The 27921-nt window shown below is 35.9% G+C and overlaps 1 protein-coding gene, 1 long non-coding RNA gene and 1 pseudogene across 17 annotated transcripts; 1 reads left to right on the plus strand and 2 right to left on the minus strand.

The window, feature by feature from the left end:
* Positions 1-2743: 2743 nt before the first annotated feature.
* On the plus strand, positions 2744-5196 carry LOC147473581 (cell division control protein 45 homolog; annotated as a pseudogene).
* Positions 5197-6148: 952 nt separating this feature from the next.
* Positions 6149-18240, minus strand: LOC147473582 (protein BLISTER-like). Of its 15 annotated transcripts, none has more exons than XM_086587254.1 (14): positions 15542-15923; positions 15386-15443; positions 14344-15007; positions 13593-14175; positions 13167-13286; positions 12794-12859; positions 11286-11396; positions 10571-10647; positions 9905-9977; positions 9710-9828; positions 8489-8536; positions 8350-8399; positions 7483-7560; positions 6149-6542 (listed from the first exon to the last, which is right to left on the minus strand). In XM_086587254.1, exons 4-9 carry the CDS (start codon positions 13683-13685, stop codon positions 9968-9970), a joined length of 477 nt encoding a protein of 158 aa, XP_086443380.1. In that variant the 5' UTR covers positions 13686-14175; positions 14344-15007; positions 15386-15443; positions 15542-15923; the 3' UTR covers positions 6149-6542; positions 7483-7560; positions 8350-8399; positions 8489-8536; positions 9710-9828; positions 9905-9967. The 15 variants fall into 15 exon arrangements, with proteins under 15 accessions (XP_086443380.1, XP_086443379.1, XP_086443378.1 ...); XM_086587253.1 differs by lacking the exon at positions 15542-15923 and adding an exon at positions 7744-8159 and having other exon boundaries at positions 15386-15447; XM_086587252.1 differs by lacking the exon at positions 15542-15923 and adding an exon at positions 7744-8159 and having other exon boundaries at positions 8489-8540; positions 15386-15447.
* A 911-nt stretch (positions 18241-19151) lies between these two features.
* Positions 19152-27598, minus strand: LOC147473583 (uncharacterized). Of its 2 annotated transcripts, XR_015210384.1 has the most exons (7): positions 27218-27598; positions 25766-25887; positions 24587-24650; positions 24059-24146; positions 22151-22208; positions 21742-21784; positions 19152-21563 (listed from the first exon to the last, which is right to left on the minus strand). It is a non-coding gene; the product is annotated as an uncharacterized LOC147473583 (long non-coding RNA). The 2 variants fall into 2 exon arrangements; XR_015210383.1 differs by having other exon boundaries at positions 19152-21784.
* Between the last annotated feature and the right edge of the window lie 323 nt (positions 27599-27921).

The raw sequence follows: 27921 nt of genomic DNA on the forward strand, positions 1-27921 counted from the left end.
ATTCAAGCAAGACATCTACCAGGCTACTAGCCCACGAAAGAGAATGTCGCTGGTAGGACCCTTTTACATAACTAATCTACAAAACCATTAATTTCACGAGTCCTGATATCAATACCGCACAGTTTGAAACAACACTCACCATCTCTCGTGAGTCGTGACAAGAAAATACACGTCGTCGTCTTGTTGAAATATAAAATAATCAACTGAAAAGTGAAATACAGAAAAACAAAACTCTCGTAAAACCGAGAGATAGGAACAAAAAAAAAAGTAACAACGAAGAAGAAAAACCAGTCTCCTCACAAAAAATACTCACTTTGGAAAAGAGAAAACTCTGTTTAGAAGAAACCCATAGCGGGATTAGAGAAACTTGTATCAAATATATGGAGACCCAACTGATATTGGTCTTATTATTCCCTAGAATGAACATTAAGCATGAACAATTGATTGTCAGTTCTTGATTGTTTGGATGGCCACAACAAGTTCCACATAAATTCTTGTTCATTAAAAATACTCACTTGGATAGGAAAGATGCTTTCAAGCAAGATGTGGGACTGGGGAGTACCTGGGGTCCTAGCAGGAATAAAGGATGCTATGTGATACCTCATCACCTTTTTTAAAACATTTTAAGGTCTCAGACATTCCTCCTGTTGGACCATGAAATGGCTCTGCCTAGGATGGGTGGGTTGTTGTCCTCAGGACTCCCACTTTTAGCTAGGCCATCTCACAACTTCTCCCACACCAATAGCACACAAGTGACCGTAGGTTTTGGCATTTTGGTCATAGTGATAATAGTGATATTAGAGTTTGGTCCATAATTAATCCATTATTGCACTTTGGTCCAAAATTGCCGTTAAAGTGCGTTGACTGTGAGTTGACCGAACGACTCCACGTCTATTCCATCTATATATTTTTTGAAATGCCCATAATACCCTACACATGTCACAAGTGACTTACTTGAAGACCAAACTGCAAATATTGTTATTAAAAATAGGACAAATTACTAAAAACTACACAAGACATCATTTCATTCATTCAATCCAACAGTGAAGTTTAGACAGTTAATATTTTTTTTCTTGAACACCGCTCCACCACCACCTCCATTCTCCATAACAATCTGAATTGTCACCACCACCACCATCCAAAAGCAATGGCCGTCATTAACACAATCAACTACCAATCAAAAACTCATTATTTCTCATATTTTTATTTTATGATCATATTTTTAAGTTTGTCGGCGATCTTTGAACATTCAAATTTGTTGCTGATCTTTGATACTCAATGTTCTTTAGATTTCAAGTTAACATGATGCTTCTACATTGCTTAGTGAAATGAATATCATGGATATTACACATGATGTTGTTATGTATACTATTTTGATTGATCGGAACTGCAAAATAGACAACCTTCGGGATGCTCTTCATCTTTTTAATGAGATGATAGACAGAGGGCTAACCCTTGATGCCATCGCGTACACAACTATGATGCCTATGTATTGTAGTCAGGGGGATGTGGACAAGGCTGTAAGCCTTGTTGATGAAATGTATATTCACAAACTCGTTTGAGACTCAGAGAAAATTTGAATATATATATATATATATATATATATATATATAGGGGAAGGATAGAGGCACATTCTTATAACCCATCCAACGTCCATAGCCACATTTTTCACATACAAATGAATTACGGTTACGGTTTTTTGGAGATGATCTCCCCACCATGAAGATCATTATCACAAAAAATTATAATATTTCGATATGTCTAACCATGTCAAAATTAGTGTTCTTTTTTGAACTTTTTATCTAACGGTCCAAAATACTTGTGAGTATGTTCTAAGGTTAGATTTCTTTGAATTACCTGAATTTTTGTGACATGTTCTCCATGGTGGGAGATCATCTCCACAAAAATTCAAAATTTTAATTCAACTTGTAAGTCCAATTTTTCGATTTTGCTTGGATTAATTTACAATGTGGCTAGAATGTGGCTACAGTGAATGTGCCTCTATCCTTCCCCATATATATATATATATATATATATATATAATTTTGTTTGTTTCATTGACCAAGCACATAATGTAACACCAATGAGGAATGAAGAGAAAAACATTGGTCAATACTCAATAGCGTTACGGGCACTAAAGTGTGTCATAAGCATGTTTCCACCACACATCTAATTATCCACACATTGATTAAGTACAAACGCATCGAGTTTTTTTTTTCCTGAAGTCTTGAAACCAGTCATTCGAGATCGATAATTAGTATAATTTTTTTAGATTATAATTGTAATTACATAGGGGAGGCACATCTAATTTAATATAAGAGATAATTATGTTATTTAATTGATATTAGGGAGTTTTTTTTTTTCTAAATTATTAATAAAAGAGGACTTGTTATAAATTCAGGAAGAAAAATAGAGAATAGTTATATAATTTAAGTTACATTAGAGGGGTTCTTCTAAATTATTAATAAAAGGAGAGGGGTTTTCATTTTTGTAAGGGAAGTGTTTATAAATTGAGCAAATAGGAAGATTTCAATTTGCCTACTCGATAGTGGAGAGTGGTTCCTCAAAACCCAGTTATCATATAGTGTAGAGATGAGTTATCATATAGTGTAGAGATGAATGTATGATACGTAAAGCAATAGCCCAGTACCCTAGCCCACTGGAGTTTTGCCCGGTTCTTTAGTCCATGAAAGCGGTAAACTTTCAGCGGGAATCTGAAAACTCAAAATTTTCATTCATTCAACTTAAAAAAAATGCGAAAATCTTGTTTGTTTTTTCACTCTTTCAAATCTGACTTTGCCCAAAACCTTAATCTCTTCAATTCACAACAACAAAGTTTCGGACAAAACCCACTTCGTTTTTACTCCAATTCACATTTTCAGGTATTCTCAACTTCTCTCATTTGAAAGAAACTATACTGTTCATGTTTTATCTTATCTCAGCTTTGTACATTAAACCGAGAAAATAAAGACATGGGCATTGGTTATTTTGATCTAACAGTGATTGGGTATAAAAAAGTTTCGATCTTTATGGATTATTAAGCAATTATAGGCTATGCTTTCATTATGGTGAGGGAGCTAAGAATTGAATCATTTTACGCTAGATTACGCGAAGCAGCTATGGCATCACCATCTTCCCCTTTATTGATTTTCCCATCTAGTTCTGATGTTGATTCTCTTTGTGCTCTTAATATATATATATATATATATATATATATATATATATATATATATATATATATATATATATATATATATATATATATATATATATTATTCCTTGGGCAAGACTGTTTTAAATGAGATCAGTAACTCTTTGATGCTGGCGGAGTTTTACCAACTAAGCTAGAAGGCACTTACTCTGATTCAGTTAAGTAAGCGTGTTACCCTGTCGCGTCTTTTAGTGAGATTCATAATTACACTGGTCCAAATTTTAGCTCTAATAATCAGCCTGTTTCCATTCTTTTGGTTAATTGGGATTGCCATCGAGATCTTCGCTGCATTTTGAATCTAGGGTCTCTAGCTCGTGTTTTTGTTGTTGACAGTCATAGACCGATTCATCTTCATAACCTTAGCGACCAGAATGATAGAGTTGTTGTTCTTTACACTCGTGACGATGAACAACAAGCTGACCTGGCCTATGATTTTGATGTTTCTGCATTGGCTAATGCGGCAGATTTGGATAGTGATGATGAAGTTGGTGAGAGTGAGAGTGAGAGCGATAGTGATAGTGATGAAGAAGATAGTCAAAAGGGTGGGTCTCGTAAGAGGAAAAGATATTCGGGGAAAATGAAGATGACCCAATTAAGCTGTTCAAGAAATTGAAAAAGGAGCATTACCATTTGGGTACTTTTCATGGAAAGCCATCAGGGTGTTTGATGTTTGATCTATCACATTGTCTTAGAAAAAACACAAAGGAGTTGCTGTGGTTAGCTTGTGTTTCACGAACTGACCAGTTTGTCCATGAGAGGTTAACCAATGAGAGATACATTGCTGGAGTTATGGAGCTTGAACAACATATTAATAGCACAGGGAATCTGGATGCGGTCACTTCGGTGACCCTCAAGGATGGTACAAAGATTAAAGCGCCAGATGCTTCGAGAATTGCTTATGAAGATGAGCCAAGGCTTATGCTGTTAAGAGAGTGGAATTTGTTTGACTCGATGCTGTGTTCTTCGTATATAGCAACCAAGCTGAAGACATGGAGTGACAATGGGTTGAAGAAACTCAAGCTTCTTCTATGCCAGATGGGATTCCCCCTTGCTGATTGCCAGCAGAAATTCCAGTACATGAATCAAGGAGTAAAAAGGCAAATGAAAGATAAGTTTGAAAGATTCTTACTGGAGTATGGACTCACCGAGTTTTACTACCGAAGTTTCCTACGTTTGCATGGCTATAGCTCAAAGGTATCTGCTGCCGATGTGGTTTATGGAGTTACAGCCTTGCTGGAATCAGTGCAATCAGAGGGATCCTGTGCTTCGAAGCAGTTTGGTGTAGTTAATGATGATCTATCTTTGAGCAATCTTAATAAGTTGAAAAAGGGAATGCAAGATGCAATCATGGTACAAATGGCGATCCTCAGGTAAGGAAGTGCAGCTGTAACTAAGAGGGGCTCTATAAGAAGTGGGAGAAGGTTCAGGTGGGTGAAGCTCGATGATTCAGGGGATGCCAAACTATTGAGTTATCCTCTAGCTTTAACTAAACTCTGTTATTTTGTGATCGATGCTTTGCGGGAGAAGGGTGCAAAGATGAAGCCTCTGATATGCGCGTCCTTAGGACATGAACGCAATAAATTTCTGATTGTAGGGGTATGTGGGAAGCCACGGCTTGGGGCCGTTCAAGGGAATGCCTTTGGGGTTGCTTTCAGAGCTGCAGCTGATGAGATTGGTGCTGAATACTTCCATGAGATGTTCGAGCAATAGCCAGTACCCCAGCCACCGGAGTTTTGTCTTCGTGGATGATCTTGGATTCTGTGGCACTCAATTCTTTTATGATCAGGTTGTCTGAGAAGCTTTAATGTGAAGTTTCTGTCCAACTGTAAAAGGGTTACCACGTTGAGCTCTGAATGTGATCCAACTGAGTTCATTATCTTTCTCAGGGAAAAATGTGCTTTTCTTCATATATGTTACAGTGTGAATTGTTTCCCTTTTCCATAATATATGGTCTTTGTTGTACTAATAAACAAATACTTGGACTCCGTTGTATTTCATTATTGTGATACTTTCTTTATTTCAAAGTTGGTAATACAGGCGTACCATTCTGCGGATGAGCAAGTGTACTGAATGAATAAACATGCCTAAGATGCTGAGACAGTCACAGAGAACTGTTCTCATGCCACAGAAGTGTTGAAACACAAGAAACATTTGATGTAACAGAGACGGAAACAAAAACAAACGCTGATGATCATATATGTCGTTTAACATGATTGCTCAATCCATGGGTGATGATCTGCGGAATCTGAGATAATTCTTACATGACTCATTTGACTCATTTACCTCGTTAGCCACACACAGTGTTTTAGTACTTCTAGATCACTCTGCTCGCCACACCAGCACACAGTCACACACTAAATGTAACGATGAGTATTCACATTGGGGCCACACTATTCTTAGCTAGAGTTCTGATGAAACTTTGACAAAAATAAGAGGGCTCACAATTCACGTATGTCCAATGAGAGTAGCCACGCATTTGAGCAACAGATTGGAGAGCAAAACAGGAGAAACCAGTGAAAGATCACTGGAGGAAACGTTGGAGATCTCTAGATAGTAGAATGGACAATGAACGAAACGAGTAAACTTGGATCATAATCCAAAAGCTATAGGCTCATGGTTCCAAAATTCAGTAGCGTAGTGATCTATCGATAAATTTAAATCAATTTTTAGACTCATTAATTTTAGCTATATTATCCTTTCGGTGAAAAATAGGTAGATCAAGTCATCGTGTTATCTCCCACAATTTCAAAATTCAGCTGAAGCCTGAAAGCATCTACCGAACTTTAGGAATCAAATAAAACATACCATTTAATAAGATCACTAGATATGTACAAAATTTGCATTGTATTATTTTATAATCAATAGATTTGTTACACCAATCAATGCTATTGCGATGCACAGACTCAATTACGCAAATCAAACAGTGATAAGCTAAACTGAGATTCTGAGAACATTACTTTTTGTTATAAGAACATCATCTAACCAAGTGAACCAGCAACATAACTGACCATTGTCATATCAATCGCAACTTTTTCACGGAATTGCTATCCTTTTGATGTCATTGCAAAAAGGGAAACAAAAAAAAATTAATCAAATGGTGGAACTACTCTATCATCAGTGACAACAATAAAAAAAAAAATCTACAGTATCACTCTCTGTGGCTGCTACTCTAAAAATCTCGTTCCCCAATTGCCGATTTCACGGAAAATGAAGAAACCATTGCTCCGAAGAAATTGGATTGTCATTGTGGTTTCAGCTTTGCAACTTCCTCATGAATGGAATTAAATAGAACACTAGAAATATATCTTTCACCAAAGCTTGGGAACACAACCTTCAGTGACCAAAAATATAAACAAAAATGATCAAGCAGGATTATGAAAATAATTGTTATGACCAATTCATGACTCCAAATGCTGTCTTAAGTGCAGTAGTTGGAAGATTAACCAATGTTGCACAAGTTTAGACAGATATGTATGCGGATACATGCTGTAATTTGAATACACATGCTTGTCAATAATTAGAGGTACATTGCACTTTAGAACATTCTTCTACTCAATTTATTACTCCGAAGTGCCATCACTTGCAGTGAAGCCTAGATCTGCTTGTATGAACCTGACCTTTTGGCGTTTTATGTGACAATCCATCGAATGATGGCTCAAACTTCACTAGTTTCAATATTTAGGAGCATGTCAAAAGTATTCACAAACGCTACATATCAAGGATAAGAACACATACGATAACCATGGGAATGCAAGACTCCCTTTCCTAAGCTAAAACAAAATTCAGTCCATCTACTACCAAATACATTTTTCTTTAGGTATTCACGTTTTACATCCAAACATGTTAGGTAAGGTCGATGATTAAATTTGCAATTCCCGTAGGTAAGGATTTCCTAGAAAGATATCAATAGATTGAAACCATAGGATGGTGGTTAACCTACTCCCATCTTCTACATTATTGGACATATTAATTAGTCCAGAAGCCATAATCAATCCAATTATAACTAGACACAATACCCATTTTATGCGCCGTTAACTAAGATTACATACAAAGGCTACAAGGGATAGCACCTACACAATATTTTCAAAATCATATGCAAGTGTATGTCTGTCTTTCCATATCAGTATAGCTGTGTTTCCACATTTTAGCTTTTATTTAAATTTGAAACTCATCTTGCAAAAAACTTTTACAAAAAGATTATATTTATTACTATTTCCAAAAGTTATTGTCACCGGGTGATAAAGAATGAGAACAGAGTACGATTTACAAACTGTAACAAGCTTTCCAGCACTTTCGGGTCATTTTGCTATACATATGGCAGCGGCAGCAGCACCCGAAGAAATGCCAACCTAGCAAAATAAAAGCAACTCGATTGTTGTAGAATCAGAAAGCTAACTATAAGGTAAACTTGTTTAGTTGTTTATATAACAAAACAAAATTTTAAACTTTAAGAAAATGGAAAGTCTCCATGGATTTATATGAACTCTCAAAGTTGTCTTCTCTTGTTTTCATTTCTCAATTACTATGCTTACCCACGAAGAATATTGGAGAACACAAAGTGGTTAAGTGATTCAGAAGAAGAAAATTCCACCTCCCCCCACTCCCTAAATAGGAGCAAACATTTTGAGAATGTGCAATACTCAGAAAACTATAAGAGGTTTCCAATATTTAGAATATTACCTAATTATATGAATGTTGATCTCCTATATAATCTACCAAAAATGATAAAAATTCCCTTTGCATGATACAACTCCATAATTCACATAGCTAATATCATTGCAGATCTGCATTTCCATTTTAGTCGTCCAACTTGGATCATCAACTTTGTGGGTGTGTTTGTATTGGATCTTTCTTTTTTATTTATTGTTTTTTTGGGTCACCAGGTTACCAGTAAACCTTCCTCCAGAGCTAATCTTCTAGCCATATCAACTGCTTCACCAGTGGTAACCTGCTAGTTCAAGAATAATAGGATCGTCAGAAATGTTTATTTATTTATTTAAACCCCACTAGCAATTCTATTTAATTACAAGGTTTTACATCAATTTCAGATGTGAACCTAACTCGCATAAGAAAACTGGGCATCCCAACCAATTAATAGTATATAATGAAATGATACACATAAAGAATAGCTTGTTTACCTTCACAACTTCATCAAGTAGTTTGACATCGAAAATGCTTGGAATGTATCCTGCACGTATATATGTAGGTTAGTGGTAGCTCCAGGAAGATATAGACAACATGGAAACATGATAAATGTGATGTAATTATCTCGTTCACCTGGCTTGTCTCCAGATATTGTGCTAGTTTAAGCAGGTTCTACTCCGACTACCTAGGCAAAACGAAATATGTAAAAAATCAAAAAATAAAAAGCTACAAATCGTCCAACACTAAAAAGCAAACAGAGAATGAGAAACAGTACAATCTAATGTATACTTGTGTAGCGAAGGTATGTGCATCCCACCTGAGCCACACATAATAATACTATTCTAACACACTAAACTTAGTATGCAAAATTTATTGTAGTTTCTGGGCATGCAAAACCACTTGGGTGTTAGAATGACAGGATAATCTGTCAGACCAGGTTTTTGCTAGGAAATCTCTCAAGATGAGGAAAACAAAAGGCTCACCGTGATACACAACTAGCTTCAGTGTACGGGAGATAATGAGTTTTGAGGCAGTTACAGGGACGTTTCCCACAGCTGAAAGGGTCACAAAGCCACCACCATGTATCCATATTCCACTCTGCCTACCAAAACCTTCATTCGTTTTTTAAACTGATCCTATTTCAATTCAATCATTTTCTGGAAAATGGTTACAAATCAAGATAAATTGGAAATTGGAAATCGAGATAATTATTTTTTACTATTTTATGTTAGAAGACACAACTAAACAATTTAATTAGGTATTTATTTGGTTGCATCAGATTCCTATCGTTGAAGATCAGATGAGATTTTCGTTGCTGACGTATTCTGACTAAATAGGTATGGCCTAGATGATTAGATTTAATCAAACTATTGAGCAAATGTGACCACCAACTCAAACCAAAATCACTAAAATAGTGAACATTCTCACAAAAAATGAACCTGTCCTTGGTTCTAGTTGTAGTCATCTATGACAATTTTCAGCCTAGAAAACAGAAAAGAACATCTTTACAGGTTAGCAACTAAAGTGGTTACTTTTCAATTAGTTTTCATTTGTTTTTTCTTTGGGGGAGGGCACAAACTGATTCAATTTCAATTCTTTGATGCAAGCAAAAGGTCAAAGTTTTCTACAAGAGCATTCACCCTAGATTAAAATGTACAGACTAACAAACGTACTGAATAATTAAGTAGGTGTGATATGTGTTTAACAAATTACTTCCAATTTCTCCATATTGACAACTCTAAAATGATAGACATGCAAGTGATGCTGGACTTAGACGATCGTTGTACATAACAAAGAACGGTTCCACTACAAAGAACCTTAAACTACAAAGTCCCATATTAAAGAAATTCAAACCTTAATATCATTGTTCATCATCTTCAAATAACTCCCTGTGCCTGTGACAGTACCGCCAGTTCCAATTGCTGCTACAAATATGCCAACACTTCCCATAGTATCCTCCCATATCTCTGGCCCTGTAGTTTCAAAGTTAATCTGTAGTATATTTGAAAATATTTAAATAGTCAGTAAGGAAAGAAATCGAATACCTACTATAAATGAAAAAGGACACTGCAAAAGCTGAAGACAGACTGCAAAGACATCCACTTGCAGAATTTATAAAGCACTACAGACATTAGATTACATATAAGTCAGACAGGCCTAAGACGATAGTCAGATAAATTGTACGAGTTAGAACCATTTATGCATGGACAAAGATTAAAAGAACTCAGACGGAACATATATTCATGAGTATAAGCATCACATCACCAACCATTAAAAGTTAAAGGTGTTTCAAGGTGGTTTTATTCTGAGGTGAGGTACAACCCTTACAATGGTTTGTGGTGTAATTTTCAATTAGCCAATAAGAACATGCTTGTGCACTGATTTTGTGCTGAAAGAATGAAATTTCATTACTATACCAAATTTAAACACGCATAATTTGAGTAATTCAGTAATGACTGAGGTACGACCCTTGCAATGGTATGTGGTGTAACCCTCACTTCGCCAATAAGAACATGTTTGTGCACTAATTTTGTGCTGAAAGAATGAAATTTCAATACTTCACCAAATTTAAACATGTATGATTTTAGTAAATCAGCAATAACTGTTTATACTCTAAGTCTCTCTAACCATAAAGTGTTCAACAGGATGGAACAGTTTCTTAAAACATTATTTCATAAAGATAATCGACCACCAGGATCCAAAACAAAGGCATACCTGTATAAAATAATTTCGGCATTTGATTTCTCCAATTCCATCTCCAGCTTCAGTTCTCTTGACCTCAGTTTCAGTGCCTACGCAATCATGGAAGAGTTTATAATAATTAGCACATCCATAAAGCATGCAGATGCCATTGTACTATAACAGAAATGTAGATGTGTAATGTGATTAATGTGCTACTGCAAAAGTATATTATGCAAGAAAGTTTTCATTAGATATTACTCCAGAGTTGAGACAATACTACTAACTGAAAACCTAAACATATAAACAAACAACACTACAACTACTAAACAATATCAAAACAGATCCCGCCCAATTATTCAAGAATCAAAACCAAAAATCTTGCTAAACATCATCTGTACAAAAGAAACATCACAGGGTATTTTGAACTAACACATTTTAATAATAAAAAGTTCACTTCAAGTGAACTGAGATTCTCTGTACTATCATATGAGACCTTTCAGATGAAAGGAATAAAATGTCTAGGAAGTCCTGAACCACAAGATCCATGGTAGCATTGTTGATATGAAAACTCTTATCATATCAATTGCCCAAGTTTTTCTTCTTCTTCTTCTTATTTTTTCAACAAGTTCTTGTGTATGGGGCATAGTATCATTTTGCTTATCCTTTATAGTCAACATGATATCGTTTTTTTATGCATTTCTCCTCTGAATTGATGAAGTGTCAGACAGTTACCCAAGAAACACAATACCTTTTCTTCTAAGCCAATGACTTCAGAAGCCAATATTCTAGCATGCTCATCAGCCACATTACACTCTAGTTGTGCATTTGCATACTCCATTTTGATTGAATCAAATTCCAGCTGTTTAGAAGAGTAAGTAATATAACCAATTAATGAGCCAGATAACCCCTAAAAAGATTTAGAGACAAACTGCAATACAAAACCAAAAGTACTATGATGGTGATTATACAGTAATCATAAAATAAAAAAGTAAAAGTAAGGAGAAACAAGTAAAAGTAAGGAGAAACACACAGTTGGCACTTGCAAAAGGTTTCAATTTGTTATGCTTTTATAACCTCATAAAAAGAATTAAATACAAAATGCAATACAAAACCAAAAGTACTACGATGGTGATTATACAGTAATCAGAAAAAAAAAGTAAAACTAAGGAGAAACACACAGTTGGCACTTCCAAAATGCTTCAATTTGTTACGGTTTATTAATATAAATACAATAGACTATTTTCCGAGCTATAGAAAATAATCTTGATATGACATCTTGTTTAATGATTTGTGTGAATATTAGAAACAGACGTACAGTTTTGAATGCACGTGCTATGCAATACACTCGAAAAGGATCCCATGCATATTACTGGATATAAATCTAATAATACTATTAAATGGTAAAAGCCTTATATCCACTCTAATAATATGTATGCCATGCCCCCATTATGCTGTTTGTGAAATTCAACAACTAGTACTAAATTATGCACATTGTGTCTTTATCAAAGTTCATATTACAACTCAGGGGAACTTGATTTATGAGCACCTTCCATTAGTAGCAAGGCAATAAAGGTAAGGAGAAGCTACAATTAAGTCCTAAAGTTTCAAGTCTCCTGAAGGGTTGGAAGGAATAATAATATGGCCGCGATCCATTCCATCAATTTTAATATACGCAAGTTCACACAATTCTACAATGTGTATAATTCTAAAGAAGGGATAAGGCATAATGCTGTTTTCATCTTCTTCTATATGTTTGCGAATTTGACAGCAGTTGGGACATACATGCTATGCTTTATGATCTTGTCTAAAGTGACTACTAAAGATAAATCACTCAACAAGAAAAAAAAAACTTATATAGCAATTTTCACTCTTTTTTTTTGGCATAAATTTTAGTTCCTCTGAAAACTTTGCAAAAACTCGAAAGCTTTCATTACCTCCAAACAATGCGATGAAACTTGTGAAGTAATTACAAAATTTCAGCAAAACATGAAAAAAGTGTGTTGACAACATTGCAAACAGAAATTTGATGTAAAAACTAAAAACAAAAGGGTATATGTTAACTAACACTATCATAACGAGGAGTGACACTGAGGACCGACACTCAGTGATAGGATCCAATGCAGTAACAATAGGGCTTGATACATATGTGAAAAGTTGAAGACGGAAAATATTGGAAAGAACTTGCATTTAAACAAGGGACATAGAGAAATACAGATAGCTATGTACACATCGCTTACAAGTTGCAGTTATACTAACCATCTGGGCCTTGATTTCCTCCTGTAAACTTTCCATGTCGGACTTTAGCTGGTTAACAGCAGCTCGCTGATCAATACAAAATTAGCAAAAGTGCGTCAAATAATACTCGCTAAAGTTCAAAAGAATGTAATATAAACATTATGAATAATACTAAATGTTCACAAGATAAAATAATTGGCTCATTTGGAAGGTCAAGAAAATCAAGTTGTAGGTTATATACCACAGATGTTATTAAGTAATGCAAAGATACCAGAATATATCTACTATAACTTTGTGGAAAAATAAACTTCAGGAAATTTCTGATGGATGATTAGGGGTAAAAATTTCGAGATGTGTTTGTAGTAAAATATATCTACTATAACTTTATGATTACCTGTTGGTTATAACTATCTGTGAGTGAAGAATTTTCAGTAGCTAATGATTCTGCTAAGGCTCTTGAGGCATTCAGATCTCGCTCCATAGAGAACTTTGCTTGTGTCAGATCTTCAATATGCTGCAACAAAAGACACCAGAATAAATGTCAAGACAAGCAAATTGAGTCAACTTTATTGATTCTCAACAGAAAAGGGTACAAAGAATAATGAACATTAAGTGGTTCCTAAGTCTGCAAAATAACCCATATCCTTAGATAAACCCTATAGCAGATGTTGTACACGTGAAGGGCCCAATAGATCCAACAAGTAATCATAGCTGCTAAGTTAAGGGCTACCAAGGAGATGAGAGATATTGTACTGAGAGCATGCACAGCAGATACTGTTTAAGACTTATGAAGTGAACCCAAAAAAGAAAGCAAGTAAACCTGTTCCAGAGTAGCAAAGTTTTCGTCCTGCTTCACTGTAGCAAACTCATGATTCCATTTTATACCACTGTCCTTGACACCTGCACCTTGCATTTCTTCTTCAGTGCTCACTAAACTGAATTGTTCCCACTGTGATGCATATCAGGTATATTTGGAGTTTTCCACTTGTCAAATAACTGCCCAGAAACAGAGGAGGCTGGTGTATCTGCACTCTGAAATATAAAACTTCTAGACATATATGGTTCGGTTTTATTTTCACTCAATGGCAAGTGGGAGGAAGGGGAGACTCTGGGAACATTAAGCGAGCCAAGAAAAGATGGACGATTCCACCGGGTTCCAGTTTCTAATGTTACAGGGTTAAGTGGGATATGATTGGAGTCACTTCTGAGATCAAAATTATAACCTGAAGAGAGTGAGGAATCTGATGATTTCCACCTTTCACTACCTGTGCTGGGTTCCTGATCAACAGAACTACTAAGCTTCATTCGCCCCATATCAAAAATAGAACCATTAGACCGCTCAGCTCTAGGAAAAGATTCCGCTAAGAAGGTTGTAAAAGGAATAGAATCTCCAGAATAACCGACTACAAGATAGTAAATGAAAAATCCCCAAACGTTAAATCAGACTATATGCACTCCAATATATTGTTCCAACAGAATTGAAAAAAGTGGTAAATCAAAATTCAAAAAATAATAATAATAATAATAAATATATATAGAGAGAGAGATAGATAGATAGATAGATAGATTACCTTCATTTAGATAAACAGATGCATTGCCACTAGCTGATGTGCTGGCAAATCCAGCATCAAGTTGCACTGGATCACTATGCTTCTCTGGTGAAATGCTTGTAAAAGAAGCATGTGATGTAGTAGAGTCTTCCTTTAGATGACTCCTGTCTTCTGTGAGCTGAGATCCACTTACGGAGTATCGACTAGATTGATAAATGTTCCGATCATCATATCCACTCCCATTAGAATGGCCTATTAAAGTGGTTTGAATCATCTCTTGAGTTCCATTATAAGTACTAGACTAACGATTCTTCTCTTCTTCCTGATGATCAAGTTCTGATCCATGATACTGTTTAGATGCCACATCCTTTCCGAATTTTGGCCTGGAGTCCATATAAAACTTATTGTGGCTACTGTCAAACTGACGAAGATTATCATGTGTTTCACCAGAGGAACCTAACTCATTGTTAATGGACAATTCAATTGCATTGCTGTTACTATTTGAAACTACCATAATAGGCTTATCTCCTTCTGAGGTAACAGCTCCATTTGAAGCAACAGGTCTCTTAGATCCACTTTCTTTTGTTGGTGCCACATGTTGGCTAACCTCAGTAGACCGCTGCTGGCCACTTGATGCAGGCTTTCTCGCTTTTCCTTCTGCCTTTTTCTTTTTAAACTCTTCCAGCTGAAGAAACAGAAATAAAAATTAAAGATTACTAAACTAAATTTGATAAGATTCACCCGGGGAGTGTACAATGCCATGAACTCCCATATGAATCACAAAGAACAAAGCTAAAGAACCTCTGTCAAGATCTTACAAATATGACACCATCTTGCTTCAGCAGCCAGGTCTAATTTCATGCAATAAGGACAAGACGTATGATATGTGAATTTCAACTTATTTGCAGTTACGTTGTTCCATAATGAGATTTCAGTTGGACATCTTGTTTGGTTACGACGAACAACGAAATTTACGTAGCTACAACATATATTTAACTGAAATAAATGACAGTAACAATAACTGGAAACAAAGATGAGAAAGCACATTGTTTCGCTTTCATACCTGTGCATGTTACAAACGGTGAATCTTTTTTTCATTTTGAACCTTCCTTTCTTGAAGCCTGCAAAACATCATGACAAATTTGAGAAATAAAATTACTACTTTAAAAAACAAATAAAGATGACAACAAATAATCCGTTGAATTCTTTCCTCACTTACCCCTGAACAAAACTTGAATAACTCAAACTTCTAGGTTTGATCCATTGGCAATACAAACATTCAACGTAGAAACTTCACTTTCTGTACTTTCTTCATTTGAATTTTTCCAGCCTGTAACTTAGATATAGTACGGTCATCTGGCACTAATCCCTTCCTGGTCATTTCACCAACAAGGTTTACAGCCTTGTCCACATCCCCCTTACTACAATACCCAGATATCAGAGCTGTGTACGTGATGGCATCAGGGGTTAGCCCTCTGTCTATCATCTCATTAAAAAGATGACAAGCATCCTGAAGGTTGTCTGCCTTGCAGTTCCGATCAATCAAAACAGTATACATAACAACATCATGTGTAATATCCATGATATTCATTTCACTAAGCAATGTAGAAGCATCATACAATTTCCCCGTGGTTCCCTCAGAGTTATGACTGGAGTGGCGTCTTTTTCGATTTTCTTTATGGATCCCATCAATGAGCACCGTATAAGTAATTACATCAGGCTTGAGTCCCTTCTTTTGCATGTCATCAAGTAAATTACAAGCTTCCTGCAAATAATGGGCCTTGCAGTATCCATTCATCATTATGGTGTAAGTTTTGACATCCGGTGTTAACTCTTTGAAGTCCATAAGGTCAAACACATGCCGCGCCATCTTCACATTTTCAGCTCTGCATAAAACAGCAATAATTTTGCAGTAATATATCTCATCCAGGTCCCAATCCAGTAACATTTTCTCAAACAATACAAGAGCTCCCTGGGTGTCTTCCTCCTCACATAGTTTACTCAGGAGATTTGAGCAAGCATTTTTACTTACAAGGTTTTGATGCTTAGACAACGAGCGCAGACAAAGTTTAAATGCTTTTTCTGTATGGCCTGCTTCACAATACCCCTTGACCATAGCACTGTAAGTAACAACACACTTTTTTTCTTCCAAACTATCAAAAAAAGCTTTGGCCTCTTTCATCTTGCCTACTCTACACAGACCTCTAATTATCATGTTGTATGTACTAGCGTCGGGTTTCAAACCTTGGGATTCCATATCACTGAGTAGATCAACTGCTTCCTGTGCTTTCCCATTTCTCGAGTACCCACCGGCCAGTATATTGTAGGTGATAAGATCGGGCTTAACCCCCATTTCATTCATTTTTTTCATTATACCCAAGGCACCTTCAAGTTCTCCCTGACGGCAGTACCCATTTATTAAACATGTATAATGTATGGCATCAGGAATCATTTTCTTCCCCTTCATCTCTTCAAGCAGCTTCTCAGCTTCTTGCACTGCACCCATCTTGCAGAAAGCGTCAATCGCAATATTGTACAAAACCTCATCAAGAAAACCCCCTGAAGTCTTAAACCTCTGGAATTGTTCCACCACTTCAACAGTCATCCCCATCTTGCATAAACACTGGAGGCGAGAGCTGACAATTACACAATTCGTCTTAATACCATCAGATTCTATCTCGTTGTAAAGATCCAAGGCTCTTTCAAAGTCACCAGTCTTACAATACGCATGAATAAGGGTACTGTAACTGTAAGCATCAGAAGCCACTCCATGCTTCTTCATGACATGTAAGACATTCTCACCTTCCTGCAGGCTCCTCTCATTGCAGAACCCACGAATCACAACATTGTAGCCAAAGACATCAATTGGAAGCCCTGCTTCCCTACATGCCAAAAGAATTTTATAGCCTAAAGGCGTTTGACCATGCTTGCACAATCCATCAATCAAAGTCGTGTAAGCAAACGCACTCGGAGTAACACCTGCTTCTTCCATGTCTTTAAACACTTCGGAAGCTTCGTCCAGATCCCCTCTTCTACAGTACCCCTTGATAAGAATTACATAAGTGTAAGCATTTGCACTCAATCTCAGCCTCTTCAATTGCTGGAAAAAGGCCAATGCCGTGTCGGACTTACCACGGTCAATCAAGCAATTCATGATATAGTTACAAGACCAAACATGAGGAACGAATCCCCGCCTTTCCGTTTGGAACAACGCATTAATAGCATCATCAAACATCCCAAGTTCAACATAAGTCTTAACCAAAACATCAAAAGCCCGTACAAGAGGACTCGATTTATCGCACTCCTCATAATTACCATAACTCTCCCCAAGAACTTCGAAAAGCTCATAAACATCAAAATGGGGATGTTTCTCTTTAGACACAATGAGGTCCATAAAGAGAGAACCCAGCCTTTTCCTATTACCAGAACCACACAAAATCCTAACAAGAGCCGAATAACACTTAATATCATGGCGAAAACCGCGGTCATTTAGTTGGCGAAAAAATAAAAGCGCATCATCGGGTTTTTTCCACATATCATTCAAAATGTCTACAACCCTTACAGTATCTAGTTCTACAAGGTGGTCGTGTGAAATGGGCACGGACGCTTCTTGAATAGCAGCAGATATTGAACAAAATGGAGGAAATTTACAATGGGCAATCCATTTTTTACAAGAAAAGTGCTTAAACGTTGAAACAAACATTATATAGAAAACCCCATCACACTATTTGGAGTTACTGATATTTCAAACGAGGGATAAGAGGAAAGAGAAGATTATTACCTGCCGTAGTTTTGATGTTACAGAGATGGTAAAGAATGACAACAGAAGGAAGAAAAACAAGTATTTGAAGAATGTATAAGAAGGAATTGGCGGCGAGAGAAAGAGAGTTGGGTTTCATCCCTTTTTCAGTCCACGACTCATGGACATGACCATGACCACCAGCCTCTTCTTTTTTTTTTTTTTCTTTGTATTCAGGTGGCCTTTAATACACTAAATGGACATGAAAATGAATGTCTCAAAAGGCTAGACCATGAGTCGTGCTATTGTTTCCTCGTTCCAGTTCATCGGAATTTAATCATGCTTTCAGCATTGGAGGACTTATTGAATATGCTGAACAATTGACAAACTGTTGGAATTACATGAATGCCCAAACAAAACACTAATAGATAGTGTGATGTGCAGGGACTGGAGAAAGAAGAATTGGTGCGAGCCTTGAGTTTTGAATCATCTCAAAGCTCAAAGATGAAGGTAACTATAAGGATTAACTGGCAATTTTAATAGCCGGTGCATTATGATACTTATTTTTTCTAGTCCCCCCGCAAGACGTCTTTCAAGGTCTGATGGAATTCATTTTGTTCGCACGGCTTTTGCTGTGAAGGGTGTATAGTTTCGATACTCACATTTCATCAAACAAAGAAGCTGATTGAAACTTGTTCACTTTATTAAGAGGTTTAAAAGTACTGGTTATTACTTGTTTCTTCTCAATAACTACCGCAAGTGCTCGACTCTCTCTTTTCTGTGACGGCATCTTAATAACAATGACATCCTTCTTTGACATTTTCACATCTTATTACTTCAGAGTTTGCGTTGTTGCCTGTCTCTCATTTGGATTTAAAGCCTTGGCAGAATTGTCTAAGCACTGAAATGGGTGACTAGACTTCTAAATTTCTAAGTCGGTGTTAACTGTATTTAAACTACACCAAACTAAAACGTTAACCCAAGTGTCCCTAAATTTCTCGTGTAATTTACCAAATTACCCCTAACGAGAATTCTTTAATTTTCAACTAGTATAAGTACACGTGCTCCGCAAAGAAGAGGTCAGAGTTATAAACTTGCTAAAATGTAACTATTATCAACAGTCGTTGTTCATTGATTAGGTGTTAATTTCAAAGTTAATTTTTCAAATAGATTTCATGAGCTCAACTTGCTTTAGGTTCATTTTTCAGATAGGTTTTATGAGCTCAACCTGCTTTGTTGTCTCGTGGAAGCTATGATGTTGGCATGAGCACATAAGCACCAGAAACGAAGGTCATTATGAATATCTAAAAAACCTACGCGACCATAAACATGTTTGAAAGTTAAGTCAAGGTCAATTTGAAGATGTTTGGGAGTGTCTAAAACTAAATAAATTGCATATACGGAAACTTGTTTTTAACATTATAATATCGTAGAGCCGTAGAGGTTGTCTTAAGCATATGAAGCCAACATAGGAGAAGTTAATCGAACTGAAGTTATAGTAAAGTAACAAAAGTTAAGTGAAAACAACACTGATGCATTACCTATTAGTTGCCTTCTGGAGTTGACATACTGAAAAGGCAATCTAACTGAAGTTACTAAAGTAATAAAATTGTAGTGAAAACAATACTGATGAACTGCTTAGTAGTTCGCTGGTGAAGTTTACATATTGAAAGAGAAGGAACAAAATAACAAAAAAATATCAATGTCATAGACATGGCTTATGGAGTGAGCAGATGATTGTTATTACTTTCATAAGTTGCTATTCATCGACTTTCATTATTTGGAGTTGTTTGTGTACAGGGCATTTGGTGACAATGACAGCCTAAGAATAAGATCAAGGGCATGAGTTCCCTTTCATTATCTTTGACCTATACTTTGTTCATTGAGATCTATCAATCAGTCATTTGAATGTTGAAATCCATTGGGCAACCTAAATAGACAAAATGACAATTAAATAGGAATAAAAGTTTTAAAATAAAAGCAATATCTATATATTACATATTATTTGAGCTTTAAATCCAACTCCAACAGAGAGTCGTAAAGTGGTGGTGGCAGAGCGGCTATAGATATAGAATTAAGAAATTCTTGATCATATAAATGCCTTCAATCATTGGCAATAGATTTAAATAAGTAGTATGTTTGTTCTTCTCCTGGAACATACGGATGACTAAGTAATGCAATCAGACACGTGATCATTATTGGATAAAGCATGATATCTACTTTTACTTTTCAGTAACATATAAATTTTTCTACCCCAGATAACCATTTAAGTTTGATAGAGTTACCTCTGTTCCTCAGTTGCTGAACAATCATAGGGCTTTCTATTCAAACCATACTGCCATTTTTTAAAATACGTCGCAATTAATTTTAGGAAATATGTTGCACTATTTAGTTTAAAGAAGATGATGCATACCTAGTTGGTAGTAGTCACATGTCATCACTGACCATCATTACTTTTGTAGTTACATGTCATGCTAATCATCAAACAATAACGATAATGATTGTGGAAAAAAAATACCAAATAAATCAAGATAATAAAGAATGAAAAAAGGGAATTGAAGAGTTTTAGTTAATCCATCACTGAACTTGTTTTGATTTAATTAAAGAATGCATGCTCTTAAAAACCCCGAATTAATAAACAAAATTGTTTTTTTTTTAACTTTTAAAGTCTACCCTCTTCTTGTTATATTGAAAATGACGAAAACGAAGTCTGTAACAGTATATGTGAGACATTTTTATCAGCAAAGTGACGTCTCTTTAAACAGTTGATATCTTTGAATTAGACCAACTCGCTAGTCGGTTAGTGTACTTAAGCTTCATGGTAGAAACTCAGTGATTGTCCTTTGTTAGTAGCCCCCTTCCCTGCTCGCTTGTGGACATTATCAGAAGGAAAGCTGACTTGTTCCCCAAAAAATGAAGGAAGCAAGAAAACGAAGCATAATTTGTTACTAAAAGGGATGAAGGGTGTAAAAACATATTATGTAGCCCTGTCTACTGCCTACTATATTTACCATGCAATGCCTAGACTGTTAGTGAACAATAAGCTAATGCGGTACTTGGAATAGTTAGGGAAAAAAATAGTTGGAATTTGGACATAATGCATAATTAAAAAAGAACAATCTAGTCACTGAAAATGTAATAAAACATAATTTCGATTTTGAACATTCGAGGTAATAGCATATATTGCAATCAAATTTCTAAACCCATTAATGCATAATTATTTTTTACATACCTTGTATTTGTGCTTGTTAAATGCTTTTCAGGTTTGTACCCATTCTCCCTATTCTTCCGTTTTACAATATGTAGCAGTTTCTAAAACATACTATAAGGTCGACAATCATTTTCCTATTCAACACATCCTTTAACAAACAAACAAACAAACAATAAAACACTAAGATCATCCTAGGAAAATTAATAAATAAGGGTTGACTTGTCTATACCCTAGTAGCTACTGGCCAAGCACAATAAGGTTTTTAGTGAGCATAGTAGCCGCAACAATTTCCTGTAAATTGGAGAAGACACTTTCTTGAGAATGAATTGGGAATACATCGGCATATAATATGACAGAATTTGCATTTTGGGTATAAAATATTCATAGGATGGAGATGCCACCCACATCACCTGATTTCAACACAACAAATAGAATGAAAACTGCATACCAAAAGTAAAAACACACTAACCTCATTTGGGCAGTTTTGACAGCTTGCACTGCAGCAACTGCATCTTCAATAATAACACAATGGAAAATAATTATGTAGATTAGTAAATTGATATGTTAGAAGGGTAAGGCTAAACTATAACAGGCAGAACAGACCATTGGAGTTTGAAATTGCATACTAAAAAATGTCGTTAAAGTTGAGCAATCATCTGAATTTGTTTGCGTACATGGCATGTGGTGACCATGATAAACCAAGAATAAGATTAAGGACATGAGTTTCCTTTCGCTATCTTTTACCTATAGTTTTTTCAATGACATCTATGAATCAGTTCTTTGAATTTTGAACTCCATTATGCGGACTAATTAGGCAACACGAAAATTAAATAGGAATGAAAGTTTTCAAATAAAAGCATTATCTATATATTACTTACCATTTCAGCTTCAAATCCAACTCGAAGGGAGACTCGCAAAGTGATTGGGGCAGAGCGGCTGTAGATATAGAATTAAGAAATTCTTGATGATATAAATGCCTTAAGTCATTAGTAACAGAGTGAAATAAGTAGTATGTTTGTTTTTCTCTTGGGAAAACACAGACGACTCAGCAATCTAATTCAACTCATGACGATTATCAACTCGTGACCATTATTAAACAAAGTAGGAAACAGTAGAGATATTAAGCTGGACAGTGAATGGTAAGCTTCCTATGGAATTAGAATGTGATATGGTATGTTATTTTGCCGATATGACTTTTGAGAATAATGAAGTAGTGCATTTTTGTGACATCCCCCCCCCCCCCCACACACACACACTATCCATCTGTTTTATCGATATTTGTACAGGTATTGTGAGGTGAATTCAATATTTTAGGATCAGACTGAAAATCTTTTACACCCTGTAAACCATCTACATGAGACATTTTTTTATTTATTAGTCTAGATAGTTGCAGTCATTACTGGAAAAGTAAGAGATGCACTGGTTCCAAACCTAAGCAGTTTGGAAATTATTGGACCATAGAAGATAATAACATTAATCTAGGGGTGCAGATAGGTACCGATTCGGATAGGCCTGGATCCCAATCCGAAGTTGAAATGTGTTACTCACATTCGAATCCGAATCCGTACCCGACGGATGTATGAAATAGCATTTGAATCCGATATCCGATTCAGAGATCGGATAATAGCCGATAACTAAATTGTAAAAACATATTTGTTCTCTCTGCTGCTGCTGTTGCTTCAACTGAAGAAAGTGATTGAACTGCAGTTGTTGGTGAGCAAGTAATTCATTTGATTAATTTGGGTAAAACCCAACAGTAGTCGTAAAGTTTTTTGGAGTTGGGTTTTGAGGAACAGCAAAAAATCCTCTCCCAAAGTTAGGTCGTTCTTCATTCAACCGCATCCTGACGACTTCAGCAGCAGAATCATATAGAAGATCCCAAACATCTTCTCCATCATTCAAAGATGATGAAGGTGGAGAAAACACCATAGATGGACCATTAGGACTACCTTGACTCGAAGCAGGCCAACTTCCAGGACCATACAATGTTGATTCAGGCAAACCAGCTATACCCCTTGTTTTTGGGTTTTCTTGGTGAAGTAAAGACCTAGCTATTTCCCTAGGGAAACCAGTCAAATAATTATCTTCATCACTTTCAGTTTCATTAGCTTTAATGATTTAATGATTTGATAGAGGAAGAAGAAAAGTTGTGGTGGTGGCGTTGGTCTCTCGCTTTGAAGAAAGGAGAAAGGAAAAAAGCCCTTCAACGTTTTTATTTTTATAGTTCATTAATTTATGATGTTTTGTATTTAATTAATTATTTAATAATAGACTTATAATAATTAAATCGGATAAGATATTATCCGACCGATATCACCAGACTCCGCATCCACATTCGAAATGGTTTCAGATTGCAAATTTGATCTGAACCTGAATCTGATATTCGAAATTTTTAGATAATATCCAATTTTTCTAATATGAATTTGAATCGGATTCAAATATTTGGATATCTACTTGCATGTCTACATTGATCCCTATAAATTACTGGAATATCGGAAGAACCAATGCGATGATCAAGTGAGGTCTATATCTCTTCTTCAATATCGTTTTCCATGTCTGGCGGCTCTCCAAAATCAGTCTAATTATTCCCAACAAATCATTGGACTTTTCAACAATGTTATCTGTGGTACGAATATAGTGTGAAACAGCAGGGGTAAGAAGAATGGATCTCTCCTAGGTCGCATGTTTTCAGTGAGATGAAACACTCTAACTATTTACCAGGGCTTAGAATATATTATACAGGCATCAATCTTTTGTGCAAAAGTAAGAGGAGATTCTTTACGCACCTTGCAGGTTGATTTTGCAAACGTCAGTATGCGAAGTGAAAGGTTGAGGGAGCTTAACAACCACCAGATAACATAGTTGCTGCAAGACCTGGAGTTGACATTACAATGGCAATGCACTCATAATTTCTTAAGCATGGTCAACCTGAAGGATATAAAAATGTCTTACTTGTTAGGCAAAAAAACGAAATACTAAAAATCCCTAGGCATGGTTTTATTTTGAAAATTGATTCTTCAAGGCTATTGGGGATATCGATATTGAAATGAGGCCGACTTAAAAATGAAACAAAAGTACCAGGATTAACGAATAAAATTGAAACAAAAATATCCATCGGGTATCGTACTATATTGTTCGTTAACTAATAATTTGAGGATTATAAAAAACAAATACCTTCTCTTAATTGAAGGGTAACTTGTGTGGAGGCTTGTGCATGGTTAAGGATGCCAATATGGATGGTGGTTTGGACTGTCGAGACAAAACTGATTAAGATATATATACAATGGTGACAGGAGTCAAATATTTTTACTAACCTCATGGTACTCTAGTGAAATAGCCCTGGAGCGTACAATCTCTTTAAAATCATCAGTTCTTCCCCTATTTTTTCAACATTGCTTGGTCATGATTAAAGAAGACAAATGTGAGTATTTGCAATGATAGTTTTTTAAATTTGATGAAAAATAAAGCAGATGGGATCATACCAAAATACAACAGCAGGGGTTATATGGGACAACCCATATATATATTGTGACAAGAAACTTCATTGTGTAGATAAACAACTCATCCGTCATCATGGGGTTCGTATATAGCATTTGTATGAGTCATGTGTAGATTAACCGGTGCAATAATTGGTAAGAATTCAGAGTAATAATTAATGAATCAAGGAGCAAGTTATGTTTCCACTACATTAGTACGTGCAAAACAGCATTGCTGGTTCAATTAATAAATACTTCAATTTATTGTCCTATTGCTACCATCATGCACCGTTGGGCATTGACAGAATATAAAATAGATTTGATAAACATTTGAACTACACAATTTAACTTCAATGGTAATTAGGACAAATACCCAAGAACGAAACTCCTTATGAGATTGATTTGGGGGTGTGCATACAACAGATGGTGTTCAATATGTAAAATTGAATTTGCAAGGTTACTGGGAACATCGATATAATTCATGGAGCAATTTAAGCAGTCACTTCGGACGCAATGTTGCCCTTTCTTGCTCAGTTGTGTTATTGAAAGCTACATACTAAGTGAAGGGTAACTTGTGTAGAGGTTTGTGCATGGTTAAGGATGCCAATATGGATAGCGGTTTGGACTGTCGAGACAAAATCGAAAATATATATACAAGGTTAGCCTATATACAATCGTGACAGCAGTCAAATGTTTTTACTAAACTAAGGGTACCCTAGTGAAATAGCCCCGGGACGTAGGAAACCTTACATATATTCAACTGGGCAAATCAATTTAGACAAAGGTGGTTAGAGATTATCAAGTTGCAACTATAAACTATAATCCCTTATAAAAATTCTTTTTTTCTTAATTTATATAGGAAGGGAAAAACAGTCACACAGTATGTTATAAGTACAAAAAATTGAACAACTTACAGAAGGTGATAATTTATTAATATCAACTGATGGGGTTGGTACAAAAACTATTGAGAGCAAAATATTATGAAAACTAAACCAACAGAAGAAATAGAAAACTTACAATGGAACAGTTAACAAAATAAGACAATGCATATATCTGGACTTTGGAGTTGAACTACAGTATAGTAAAAACTAAAATTGTTCCATTCCTAAAGTGCTTCAAAACTGCCTTTGATCTTTTGCCTGTACATGATAAATAAATATAACATTAGAATAAAACTAAAACAGTCAAAAATAAATAAAATGATATGGTATGTAAACAAAAAAGAATGCATAGGCCATATTTCTTAACTTAACTAAAGATAATCTTTTAGTATCTCAAATATGAGTATGTAAGATTTTAGTTGTAGTGGCTTGTAATTATATCCTCCATATCCAATGCTCTCAAATACCCCAACATATTCACCACCCTGCATATCCCAACCATGCCATAATCCTCCAAGCGCCACCATCCCACTGGCAAGCTTTATTACTCACCCATTTACTCCAACAAAGCTTACTACCCTACCTCTCACGACCCTCCTACCTAGAAAGAGCACTACCTATATGTGGTGCATGTTGGGAACATGTTAAGGGCTTCTACTACTACTGCAGCTCCTGTGACCTTGACCTCCATATCCTCTGCGCTTCCATGCCCCCATCCGTCAAACACCAAAGTCACTCTCATCCTCTTAAATTGACGTATAACCCTCCCTATCAAACCAAAGGCTTATCTTGTGACGTATGCCAAAAGCTGGGATCAAAGTAGTGGCTTTATCGGTGTAATGTATGTGAATTTGATGCACATCTAGAGTGTGTAACATCTAAGCCTAGAGTGTTAGAAATTTAGTATCAGATTAGGGGTCAACAGCTAGAGGCACCACCTTCAAACTACAACTCATTTCCAGATTCACATCAACCTCAGATATAACGTTTTGGAACTGGACAGCGGGGAAATGTGTCTCAACAACCAAATGACTATGTCAATAATCAGAGGGTGGCTTCCTCGCATACAAATCAGCCTGCACTGATCAACAACATTATTGAGAGTGGACCCCAACAGGTTTGCCAGAACTTGGATTGGAATATGGTGGGTTTTAACAACAATGGCACTGATACTACCATTATCACAAATTTGTTCAAGTACTCTTCTGGTTAGTAGGCCGGATGGAACCGAAGAAAAACTTGGACTCCGATTTAAGTTCTGAATGTTGACCTATGTTTTTGCTTTACATATTCTACTTACGAGAGATGATTGTATTCCATAAGACAAATAATCATTCAACATCTAGAATTGTGGCTCCTGCATTCCCAGACAGGTAAGTGGATTTGTAAATGGAGTCCTCTCTTCTAGACGACATTGATCCAATTCATCAAGTTAGCTAACAAAATAAAAACATTGGTTTAATTTTATCCAATTTTCAAACCCCACTCAATTGAAAAAAAATCAAGGAAAGAAAATGACATACCCAATTGACAAACATGAACGAATCAATGAAATAATAAAAAGTAATTAAAGAAGTAGGGTTCTTACCTCTTATTAATAGCTTTCTTCTTCTTCTTCTTCTTCTTAGCGATTGAAAAAGGAGAAATTCGTACGATGGGAAGAAGACGTTAAGCAAATGATTGGGGGGTTTATTTGATAAGAACAGAAAAAGTACTGATTGAATTGATTTGATTCGATAACAACGAATTTGTTTTACAGAGCCTTCTTTTGATTGGGTGAAGCAGGCAGTGGAAGCTGAGGATGATGGCTCGGAGTTGAGCAGCTAGGAGATCGAAGGTAGGTGTTGAATGCTGTTTGGAGGAAAAACCCGGATGGACGCCGGATAGAGTTAGGCAGCTAAAAGGGACAGATGGCGAATGGGCTAAGGAGAAAAAGGGCGGTGTACGGCTAGGTTGCCCACGCCTCTATGGGTTGGCGGCTTAAGCTAGATCGGCTAACTCGGGTAAGCTCTTTTAAAGGTGTTTAGATATGTTTGAATTTTTTTTAAACGAAATATCAAAAAATAAAATATCACTTCATAAGTTCATTAGTGATTTTAAATCTCAATTTTTTTCATCTCGATAGAGCTGTCGTCTAATGGTCCCGTGTACACAACTTGTCCATCTATTAACAACAAGGGGAAATAACTTTTAAAGTGATTTAATATTTCTAATTTTCACATCATTTATAAAGTGATCAACAAGTGATGTAACTGATTAAACCACATCACAAAATATACGTCACTTCTGAAA

The sequence above is a fragment of the Coptis chinensis genome, unplaced genomic scaffold (assembly GCF_015680905.1).
Source record: "Coptis chinensis isolate HL-2020 unplaced genomic scaffold, ASM1568090v1 utg2290_pilon_pilon, whole genome shotgun sequence".
NCBI lineage: Eukaryota > Viridiplantae > Streptophyta > Magnoliopsida > Ranunculales > Ranunculaceae > Coptis > Coptis chinensis.